The sequence below is a fragment of the Equus asinus genome, chromosome 4 (genome assembly GCF_041296235.1).
Source record: "Equus asinus isolate D_3611 breed Donkey chromosome 4, EquAss-T2T_v2, whole genome shotgun sequence".
Taxonomy (NCBI): Eukaryota; Metazoa; Chordata; class Mammalia; order Perissodactyla; family Equidae; genus Equus; species Equus asinus.
Genome location: NC_091793.1, coordinates 106,201,565 through 106,213,963, shown reverse-complemented (window position 1 = coordinate 106,213,963; position 12,399 = coordinate 106,201,565). Strand labels below are relative to the sequence as shown.

Below are 12,399 nucleotides of genomic sequence, written 5' to 3'. Positions count from 1 at the left end.
TCTTACAGAAAACAAGATAGGGATAATTGTAGATAACCTTGTAGAAAGCAAGATAGGGAAAGCAAGGCCAGGGATAATTTATGCAAGTTTTGAAGACATACCTTTTTAAAAAAATTGTTACTAGTGCAATGATTAGTGAACACTATTTGTAAATTTACTCTACATTCCATATTATTCTTGTTTCTTTGCAGAACAAGTTCCAAGGATGTATATTTGACCTCGTAACAAACCAAGCTTTTGATATCTCCATCATGGTTCTTATCTGCCTAAACATGGTCACCATGATGGTAGAAAAAGAGGGACAAAGTGACTACATGACTGGTGTTTTATATTGGATAAACGTGGTTTTTATTATCCTTTTCACTGGAGAATGTGTGCTGAAACTGGTCTCCCTCAGACACTACTACTTCACTGTAGGATGGAACATTTTTGATTTTGTGGTTGTGATTCTCTCCATTGTAGGTAAGACCATTTATTAATGAGATTTTAATTTTGAATCAAACCAAACACACATGCTCAGAGAAGTTTCTGAATTCTTGAATGTAAATTTGCTTCCGAGTAAGTGAAGTGAAAGAATGAAGGAAGCTTAAAAACAAAACTAAACAAAACAAAAACTTCTGTGTCAGAATTCCTGGGTTCATGCTACACAAAGCCACAAGTTTTCTATTTGTTGGAAGCACATAATACTCCTTGATATTTGAGTTCCAAGATTACCTTCACAAAGGTAGCAACTATGTCTACATGTAGGCATGTTTTAGAAGACCAGTGCAGAATCTGAAATCACTTCCCTTTCTTAGCACATATGAGAACTGTCCCTTGATTAATGATAATATTAATAGCTAGAATATTAGTGACTCTTTGAGAAAATTCTTCCTGAATTCAAAGTGAAGTTAAGGTCTCACAAAATGCCATCTTCATTTCTCATGCCCATATACTTGGCGAGTCTGTAAAATGTAGTCATTTCTCAACCATCCGCAGTCATGTCTGTGAATCACAGTACATGATTTTATACTTCCTCCTCTTCCATTACCACAGCTATTTTTCTATCCTCTTTTTTTTTTTCCTTATCTGTATGTGCCTTGCCCGGTGTTTTAGGATTGCATTTATTTTTAGAATTGTAAATTTTAGACAGTAAGAAATTATGGAGATCATTTAATACAAACTCAACTTACAGATTATGAAACAGGCAGGCCCAGAAAGATTAAAGTTCACATAACCTAGAACCATAACACTGAGTACCACAGAACTTAGAATGAGCATTCAAAATCAATTTTTTGAAAAAAGAGTATTATGACCAGAGGTGACATTAAAATTAAGATATTTGGAAACAAATTAAAATTTAGGTAGGAATCTCACACTACCAACAAGCATAATAGTGGAAGCATTCCCATTAAGTTAAGAAGAAGAAAAGAATGTCCTTCTATTGCCTCTTTCGTACCAGTGTTGGCTGATGCAATTAAAAAGAAAACAAAGAGGTACTTATTTTTAAACAGTGGAGCAAATTATCTTTATTGTCATGTCATATTATGGCATTCTTTAAAAATTAAAGAGAGTCAACTAAAAAAATTGATTCATTTAGAGTTCAGAAGGTACAAATTTTCAATTACATGTACCAACAGTAATAATTGTTTTATATGTGGACAAAAAAATTAGAAAATGTTCTTAAAGAAAAAGCTCGTTCACAGTTACTGTAGAAATAAAGTAAATATCTAGTAACAACTTTAATAAGAATTCTATGAAGAAAACTAACAGACTTTTAAGAAGGCTTAAATAATTGAAAGGCTTATCTTGTCCTTGAATAAGAAGGCTCTCACTATAATTGTGACCCTCTTTTATGAATCAACCTGTAAATTCAGTGTAATCCCAATGAGAATATCAGAAAGTCTTTTTGTGTGATGGGAGTAATAAATTGGCAATATCAGTATAAATGATTCTAAAATTCATCTAAAAGAAAAATTAGAGTGGTGACATATTGCTAGATATTAAGACTATTATAACATTGTAACATTGATGAAGTAAAACTGTGATTTAAAAAGCTTACTGAATTCAAATAGATAATTCAACGTCAATACATAGAGAATTATTCATTTACTCAGTGAAAAGATCACGAGTCAAAGAATAAAGTGTAAAACAATGGATTCTAGAAGAAATAGATTTTTAACCATGAACTTGAATAGTCCTTTCGATTCATGACACAAACTTGTGTCTATAAAGAAAAAACAATAGATATGACTGCATAAAAATAAAAATGTTCTATGGAGGAAAATTCACCACCACCAAAAAAAAAAAAAGGCTGAAATGAAGGACAAGTAAAAAAAAAAAAATTATGGAGCATTTAAGGCCAACAAAGGATTAGTACTTCCAATAGTAAAATAGTTCTCATAAATCAATAATAAAATACTAAATCTCCCATTAGAAAAGTGGGAAGACAACCTAATTATGCAAAAAAAGAGAAAGTTGAAAATAGCCAACAAGAATATAAAATGTCTGAGGCTGGCCTGTGACCTATTGATTAAGTTCAGCAGCGTGGGTTTGGTTCCTGCACACAGACCAACACCAGTTGTCAGTGGCCATGCTGTGGTGGCAACCCACATACAAAACAGAGGGAAACTGACACAGATGTTAGCTCAGGGCAACTCTTCCTCAGCAAAAAAAGAAAAAAGAAGAAAAAGAATACAAAATATCCAATAAACAAAAAATGTGGATTATTTTTTCCAAAAGAAATGCACATAAATTAGAACAATTAGATGTTGTAAACATCATAAGGATTTTCTAGTAAAAATTATAAAGATGAATGACAGTACTGATAAGCATGTGCAATATGAGCACTTTCACATACCTCTATTAGGAGTGTTAATTTGTATAAACTTTCTGGAGATAGATTTGGTGATATAGAACAAAATTTTAAATATACTGGTTGACCTAACTTCTATTAATATATTATCAAAATATGCTCATGCAACTAGAAAAAATATACCAACTTGGATGTTCATCTCAGCCAAAAAAATTGGAAACAACATAAAATTCTTCAATATGTGGTTATTTTGACAAAACATCATACAACTATAAGGAATTATTTTGTTGTTATTTGTATGAAAATATCTCCATGACATATGATGAAGTGACCCAATTGGATTACAAAAAAAAGCTTGTATAATATGATTACATTCATGTGTATATGTTTGTATGTGCTAGCATTGAAAAATGTCTGGGGTGATAATAAAATATTGACGATAGTTATGGTTGATGACAGTTTGGGTGATTTATATTTCCTTTTTAGCATTTTAGCATTTTACTGTATTGCTTGAATTTTCTACATGAGTATAAGATGTTGTCCTTATAATTTACAAAATTATTGTGAAGGAAAAAAATAAGGCCCAGCAATAGTAAAGGCGAGAAAATGTCACCATGGTAATTCTAATTTTCTTTGAGATTTCTGAATCCTTTGATTGCTGTGAAACTGCTTTCAGTATAAAATGACAGTCCTGAAATCCTAAGAGATGAGATGGGAGATAAAACTGTTTAGAGTCATGATTTTCTGTAGCATGGATATTTAAATATTTCCTTTTTATTCCTTCCCTCTTCACCAGGTATGTTTCTAGCTGATTTGATAGAAAAGTATTTTGTGTCCCCTACCCTGTTCCGAGTGATCCGTCTTGCCCGCATTGGCCGAATCCTACGTCTGATCAAAGGGGCCAAGGGGATCCGCACGCTGCTCTTTGCTCTGATGATGTCCCTTCCTGCGTTGTTTAACATCGGCCTCCTGCTCTTCCTGGTCATGTTCATCTACGCCATCTTTGGAATGTCCAACTTTGCCTATGTTAAAAAGGAAGCTGGAATTAATGACATGTTCAACTTCGAAACTTTTGGCAACAGCATGATCTGCCTGTTCCAAATTACCACCTCTGCTGGCTGGGATGGATTGCTAGCACCTATTCTCAACAGTGCACCACCCGATTGTGACCCTAATAAAGTTAATCCTGGAAGCTCAGTTAAGGGAGACTGTGGGAACCCATCTGTTGGGATTTTCTTTTTCGTCAGTTACATCATCATATCATTTCTGGTTGTGGTGAACATGTACATCGCCGTCATCCTGGAGAACTTCAGTGTTGCTACTGAGGAAAGTACTGAGCCCCTGAGTGAGGATGACTTTGAGATGTTCTACGAGGTCTGGGAGAAGTTTGATCCTGATGCCACTCAGTTTATAGAGTTCTCCAAGCTCTCTGATTTTGCAGCTGCCCTGGATCCTCCTCTTCTCATAGCAAAACCAAACAAAGTCCAGCTCATTGCCATGGACCTGCCTATGGTCAGTGGGGACCGGATCCATTGTCTTGACATCTTATTTGCCTTTACAAAGCGTGTTTTGGGTGAAAGTGGAGAGATGGACTCTCTTCGTTCACAGATGGAAGAAAGGTTCATGTCTGCAAATCCTTCTAAAGTGTCCTATGAACCGATCACAACTACACTAAAACGAAAACAAGAGGATGTGTCTGCTACTGTTATTCAGCGTGCTTACAGACGTTACCGCTTACGGCAAAATGTCAAAAATATATCAAGCATATATATAAAAGATGGAGACAGAGATGATGACTTGCCTAGTAAAAAAGATATGCTTTTTGATAATGTTAATGAGAACTCAAGTACAGAAAAAACAGATGCAACCCCATCCACAGTCTCTCCCCCTTCATATGATAGTGTAACAAAGCCAGACAAAGAGAAATATGAAAAAGACAAAACAGAAAAGGAAGACAAAGAGAAAGATGGCAAGGAAAGCAAAAAATAGGGCTTCATTTTTGATATATTGTTTACAGCCTGTGAAGGTGATATATTTGTGTTAATAAGACTCTTTTAAGGAGGTCTATGCCAAAACTTTTATCAAAATATTCTCAAAGTCAGTGCAGTCGCTAGCTCTGATTCCCTAAGGTAGGTGGGCAGCATTAGCAGATGGCTATTTTTGCATTGGTAAAAGTGACTTGAATTCTAAGAATAAGTCTATAGGGATTATTGATTATAGCAAACAAAGGTGATTTAATTTTATTTGCTTTTAATCAATCAAAACAGCAGGTAGAAAATCTGCCTTGTCATATTTTCACAGGATTGTAAACATTCGTGTTTCCCATGCAAATACAAACAGGCACGCACACACACACACAAATATCTATCATTTGAATAGCTACAAGAGTATTTTGTCTTGGCTTTGCAATGAAATGCCCCGTTAGAAGGAATGGACATTAGTAATGAATGGTTAGTTAAAACATCTTGTTATTAGGGAACAAGATTCTTTTATCCATGTACAGAGGTCATTCTATATTTTGAGGTGCTTAAATTTATTCTATATTGCATCAGAACCAGTTTATACATGCCTATAAAATGCCATGGGAAAATCTATGTAGGTTATTCATTTCACCAAATACTTTTCATTCATCCTGACTCATATACCACCCAGGATAAGACTCACCTTTAGAGTATTGTGCTTCGTAGCCTGCCTTTTTTTATATCCTTTTTTGTTCATACAATAACCACAGAACATGAAAAATTATTTTAAGTACATGTCCTCAAAAGAAAAAAAGTGAAGATAATTGAGAAAAGAAGCAACTGAAGAAAGCTTTATTCACTAATATTTATCAAATCTACACTGTACCGTGCTGCCCCAAAACACCAATAATGACCCAACTCTTAATCTCTTCTGTCACAATTTTCTGCTTCCTCATGCAGTATTGTTTAGTCATTCTTTAGCACTAAACAAAGTTGATATTTCCCTTCGATGAAGTGCTTCCTGAGATGCAGACAGCTATTTGATACCATGGTACATGTTTGAGCAGATATTGACTTGGGCACAGTATTCACTGCCTCACCTCCAAACCATCCTAAATGTGTATGGCAAGATTTTAAGTCACAATTTATGGCAAGCTTTCAACAGACTTGTGTTTCGTATGAATGAAAGAGCATTCAGCTGGGATTCTTGCCACTTGCTTTCCTGTCACTAACCTACTATCCTAATTTGTACTAGTAATCCTTTTGGACCTCTAGTCTTTCATCTATAAAATGAGAAGGATGTCTCTTTCTCCTTCAAATTTTATAACTATGAGGTATATTATGTATCAGTCAATAAAGGACCCTGCTTATAGTTTACCAAGCTCATATTCATTTTGCTTTAGCTATTGTCTTCCTACCAAGGTTTATAAATCTAGCTTTTAAAAAAATCCTTGTTAATTCTGGCTTGAAAAGAAATGGTCGTGATACATTTTTTCATGAGATTATCCCAGGAATATGAGATATTTCTTCTATCAGGTTATTCATGCACAGGCAAAAACTGAGTTACAGAAGTAGAAAGTAGCTTTATTTAGAAGATTTTGTGGGAGTTTTCAAAGTAAATATATAGAACATATTTCATTCATTTGCTTTTTTAAATTAAAAAGAACAGAAATTATATTTCTATAATAAGTATTTAAACATATTTTTTGTTGTTATGGCTAGTTAAAAATAAAGAAGATTGAAACGTACCTATAAGATAAGAAGAAACATACCTATAAGAGTAAAGAATGAGAGATAGCAAGAGAGACTAAGAAACAAAGTTATTGAGATAGACAAAAACAAATGAGACATTTCCACAGAACTTCCTATCTAGTACATTTTAAAATTGTGATGCATTTTATAACACTCATGAAGGAGATTATCACTTCTAGACGTTTGTCTTAGGGTACATATGAAATTAAATCAAAGATTCTTTACAACTATGTTCAATCATTCATCTTAGGTTATTTGAGCCTCTTTTTTATTTAATACAAAAGATACCATGCAGTGTTTTCTTAGACTATGTAGAGCATCGCATCACATACCTGCTAAGTCTACTGAAAATAGGTTTTGACAATTTAGTTAGGGAACCATGCAAAATATATTACATTTGTAAGACTTTTTTAATACATTAAATTAAGATATTAATATCACCTTAAATTTGAATTCAGTCTATCCTCATTATTTTAAATCCATATAAATATAACTGTAGTCTGCATATATAATATAGTGTGAAAAGTGGACAGGTTATGTGTCATTTACTATTGATATTTTTACATTGCCTGATTTCTATGTAAAAAAAAAATATTGGCAACTGGTTCGTCAACACAATTTCTTCTTAGCATTTCAAAAAAAGAAAAATTACAAAGTCACTCTTCCTTCTAGTTCATGCTGAACCTATTCCATGTTGAACAATATTTTTTTTTAAATATAACATAGTTAGGTTTTGTATATATATGTTTTCCCAGGAATGTCTGGTTGTGACTTTTTATCAATTAAAAACAAAAGTAATTGTAACTAGGCACTCATTTAGTACAGTGTAAGCTTGAAGGAAAATGAGACTTCTTTTTTCAAGTAGGTTACTCTTTGGTACTGAATATGAGATATCACCCTCCAGATGGCACTGTCATAGTAATACTTAAATTACCTAATCATTGAACTCATTTCACCTCATGATATAGAATGGAAGTTACACTGTAAAATTTAAATCACAATCAAATTGAAGTGAACAGATTTGAACACAAATCCATACATACAATTTGGATAGAAGTGGGAGAATCTCATTTTACCTTTTTCACTGGTACATAGTTTGCAAAAGATCTACATGACTTTGGGCTGTTTCTGATTGTTGATGCTCAACAAGGCTGATTGTTGAAAACCTCAACCCAAGATGTTCAGCATGATTTTATAGAATTTTGATAGCTTTATTAAAAAGAGGTAAGATAAAATGCATATGTAAATAAAGCAGTTCTAAATAGCAATTTCAGAGAAATGTTAATGGAAATAATGAAAGGAGGGCCAGCTAAATTAGAATGGCCAAGTTACTGGCCTGGGTTAGGAGCTATGTATAAAGGCCGCCAATTTTTTTTAATATCTGTAGTTTATTATGTTATATTCTTGAGGAAAACAATCAAGAATTGCTTCAAAAAGAATGAATAGCCATGAACATAATAATGCCGTTTACATAGAATTCTTTACAAATTTCATACATCTATGAATGCTCAAAATGTTTGAGTTTGTCATAAATGATACTGTAGTTAATACGTGAGACTTACACATTGTAATAGAATCTAAAAATAAAAGTCATCCCAAAAAATCATGTTTGCCTGTATTTTCTGTTTCTGTGAAAATAAACTTTAAGGAGATAAATTCAGTGCATCCCTAAATAAGTTGCAGCTACTGTTAGCTTTTTTTTTTTTAATTGAAAGATGGAAAGCTTCAAATGTCCTCCAGGAAGAAGTCTTCCAGGATAAGAAAGATGGGGACAAGGAATATAGAATTCCAAAGTAATTCATTGAAATCCACAACAGAGTTTGTGTGGGAGGAGAAAATAGAGACAGGAAGTGAAAATATACAAACATTAAACCGCACTGTGACAATATGTATCTTTTTTGTGTAATAGCCTTCAGACATAGTATAGCAAACATAATGGCTAAGGGCTTGGGTTCTAGAACCAGAACTGTATTTGGATACCAGCTGAGCCATGACTCTGAGTTTCCTAAATGCATTATTTAACCTATGTGCCTTAGCCTTCTCATCTGTAAAATGGGGATAGCAGTACTACTTGCAATATGGTCGTAAGGGTATAAAGAGAAAATCCATATGAAGCAATTAGAACAAGTCTGACAACACAGAATCAAGACTTGATAATAGTAGTAGTGGTTAGTGTGGCAGCCAGGTTGCCACTAAAAGTATGAGCTCAGGCTACCTCTCCATCATATAGGAGCACAATGCATTCTACATAAATGTTAAATAATAATGATATTTCTTCTATTTTATATGATAAGTATAAATATAGTACCCAAAAGAGTCTCATGCATCCTTTTGATATGTAGTAAATGTGGGGACCTGAAATTGGCCACCCCAAGATATGTCTCTTTGGCATCAGGATTATTTGAGGCTCACTGCTTTTGATAAACTGGGACAGGCAAGGAGGCTCTGAGGAATGGAACTTGCCCTTTGTTAGGACACGTTTACATTTGTAAGGTAAATCTCTATCTGTAAAAGGTGCCTCCCTCTCTGTACCAGGAAGAGGAAAGGCGATGACCTGCTCTCCAAAAACTCTTAATCAATACCAAAGACAAGGACTTAAAATCTACATTTTATTGTGCTAGTCTGGTAACCTCCTGTAACTGACTTCCCTCCCTCTCCCAACATTGGCGTCTCCTTAAAAATTAAGCATCTTTCTTTAGGCGGGGAATCGATTGCGGCGCTCATCTGTGACCCCCACCCCCAGCCTGAGGCAACACACCTGCCACCCCGCGGGGTTCACTGGGACAGCAGACCTATCTGTCGTTTCCATCAAGCACTGTGCTGACAGAGCAGCCTCGTGACTATTGTAAAAGGGACTTTTCAATCATATGTGAAACACCCCGTTTGGGGGCTATATAACCACTCTGTGCACCCCACTTCTTCGGTGCCCTTTCTTCCTTCGGGAAGAAAGGTCCCGGGCCATGGTTCCTCATAAAGCTTTGTTTAATTTTCTCTTGCTATTCTGTCTCATGTGAATTTAATTCGTTCTCCAGCCAGACGAACCCACATTTGGGGAGAGGAAATGTCCTCCTCCCCTACATAAACATTTAGTGATGTGACATATACACCAAAATCTTTCAAAATTGAGCTATTTTTGAGATTTATGAATTCAAACAATAGGCTAAAACAAGGAAACATGCATATTTGCAAAGGTTTAGCTTTTTCCAAGAAAAAAATTTGGAGGTGGTAGTTCCCATAATTAGCTAAATAGTCAATCCAAACCTCTGGTTATTTTAGCTGTGAGCATCCAGTCCTGTTATTGGTCTTTAAATAAGATATACTAAAAATCATTGCTACTTGCTGGGCGGTTATTTTGATCTTTTGGGTTGTTATAATGATATGTAAAAAGGTGTAGAATATTCCTAGGGATCTCTGTACTGGCAGTTGTGATAGTCACTCTGCAAAATAAAATAATAGTACTGAACAGTACTATCATCCATCTCAACGTAACTGATTGACAATCACATGAAGTTCTGACAGCAAAAAAGTCAAATTCTTCCTTGCTATAGATAACACTATACCATAATCCAAGGAAAATGGACTGCAGAGTTCATGGTAATCTCTCTCAAGGGAGAGAAAAACTGTGTACTGGTTAGAACAGAAGGGAGCATTGGTGCAACAGCGTTTGAAGCGCACAGGAAGAGAAACATGAATAATTGATAGCTATAAACAAGCAATAGAACAAACATGCCGCACTTAACTCCCTATTATTCTGAGTCGTGTAACTAGATACCTACATTAGCAATTGATCTGTCCAAGAAAAAAGCCAGTTTTAAGAGATTTAGGAGGCATGCGTAATGTCTGTATCATGTGCTTTAGCTTGACTTTCATCTAATGTTTTTCATAAACAATTGAAATGCAAAAAAATGTTAGATAAAACAAGGGGCAATAGGTATATAGAAAAGATTCAGAGCTTGTTGACAATTTTGAAAACCTGGTAGAATTGAGCTGAAATTATTCCTTTTTCAGATGTAATGTTTGCTGACATGTCCTAGTTCTGATGTTGTTTCGTACATGACAAAACATCTATTTAACTTCCACAAGATGACTCTAGCAACAGCTTGGAATGTCTTTATGAACCAATCAGAATAATGAAAAGCAAAGAGAAATGATTTGACTAAATGAAAGAAGCCGGTTGGAAAAGGCTACATACTGTGCAGACTAGCAGGTGGCTCCAACGGAAATATTTCAACTCAGTCAGAACATATTGAGATTTCTTAACCCTAGAGAATTTTAAATAGAATTGATTTTAACTACATTAGACCCCTAGCAAAATGTGGATGAGAACTACCAAAGAAAACCTCTTTAATATATTGAGGGAAAGAATGCAGTTCACAGACAAGGTCTGAGAAAGATTCCTGATAAATTGAGACTACAGGAAAGTGGAGTTTCCAACCTTCCCAAAAGGTCACCTAAACCCCATCTACTTTTGGTCTTTCCACAGAGTTTTAGCGATGCTGACACCTTCACTTCCACCTCAGCCTGTGAAATCAAATCCATGAATTTAAAGCTTTTCTCGCTCCCGATTAATCTCTAGGGTGTCAAACTTAGCAAAATTCAGTTTATGTTCAAAGAGAACTAAATATGATACACGAGTTATTCATTCATTCAATAAATATTTACTGAGCACCTTCAGCTGTCAGTTCCTGTTTCAGACACTGAAGACACAGACAAATGCTTTCCCCCTCGGAGCTTTTATTTGGGGAGGAGACAAAAATGATGACATGTGAATGATTATAAATATCAGAGCAATATTATATTGATTTTATCATACATTATAAATCATGCACATGTTATATGTATTAGATTGTTTTATTATATATTATATTACCTACATTATATACTATTTTATTTTATGATACTTAGGTAGTTTCAGGGTGTACCACGCAAAAGCTTCGTAATTTTTGTTCATCACTTAAAAATAGTGACTTGAGGTTGTACACATTTTTTCATGCAAATTTTTGTAACTCTAAATACACTTACTCTAGTCATTCATTGTAGTAACTTATAAGCTGCTTTGCCAGAGAAATCACTCAGGAGTTAACTTTTCATTCTAAATAGTTATTTGACTTCTCACTACTACAAATGAGCGATTTAAAAAAAAAAACATTTAAAATAGTCATTTTGCTTTGGCAGTTTAGGCCAAAGATTTAATGAGACAAAGATTAAAATTTATAGTTAAAAATTTGCACCTCTGGGTGAAGCTAGGATATTATCATTTGTCCTTAATATTATTCTTAATATTGGAAATCAAGAACTAATTTTGTAATAAAATTTTATGGATGAGAAATAAGTATAAAAACTCCATAGGAAATATCTTTTTTTCTTAAAACATTCTGTGAGGCTCACAATGACCAGACTTCTAAATGTCAAATATTTTGATTCTTTTTAAGAAAATAGTAAAGATAGAATTCCCTTGTAATCTCCCTAAACAGCTCAGCACATCTTGATATATTGGTTCTATCTGATGCCCTCAGCAGAATCAGCTTTGATAAGGATTGGGAGGAAACAGAAGTGGGAAAAGAATTCCTCCATGCTTCATTTTCCTGCCTAATTTATTTCCTTTTATATATTCATCTTACTCTAACCATCTTCATTTCGACCCTAAATTCAGAACAAAGATTGATAACTGGTTTAGAGTCACCTAATTTGGCCCTGGCACTTGCAACTAAAAAAAAAAAAGATGCATTTATCTCTAAAGAATCACACATTGTCCATTTATTTTAGAGCCAAATGGGTCTGCCTCCTACAAACCTCAGCCAGAATACCACCTAGAGCTGGGTTATGGGCACAGAGAGATCTGGAAGGGAGCCAGGGAGAATTAGCAAAGCAATCTACTTCAGCTTCCTGACT

General features: G+C 34.5%; 1 protein-coding gene and 1 long non-coding RNA gene across 6 annotated transcripts in view; one reads left to right on the top strand and one right to left on the bottom strand.

The window, feature by feature from the left end:
• The window catches only part of SCN9A (sodium voltage-gated channel alpha subunit 9), a 168,903-nt gene extending 161,761 nt beyond the window's left edge, over positions 1 to 7,142 (top strand). For both annotated transcript variants that reach the window (XM_044768770.2, XM_070508042.1), the window contains 2 exons: positions 192 to 462; positions 3,591 to 7,142. In XM_044768770.2, coding sequence (XP_044624705.2) covers positions 192 to 462; positions 3,591 to 4,783 — 1,464 coding nt within the window. In that variant the 3' untranslated portion in view covers positions 4,784 to 7,142. The remainder of the gene's footprint in view (positions 1 to 191; positions 463 to 3,590) is intronic.
• Positions 1 to 12,399, bottom strand: part of LOC123285248 (uncharacterized) — a 128,261-nt gene that overhangs the window by 75,376 nt on the left and 40,486 nt on the right. For all 4 annotated transcript variants that reach the window (XR_011502842.1, XR_011502843.1, XR_006526880.2 and 1 more), the window contains exon 2: positions 3,637 to 3,816. This is a non-coding gene — a long non-coding RNA (uncharacterized lncRNA). The remainder of the gene's footprint in view (positions 1 to 3,636; positions 3,817 to 12,399) is intronic.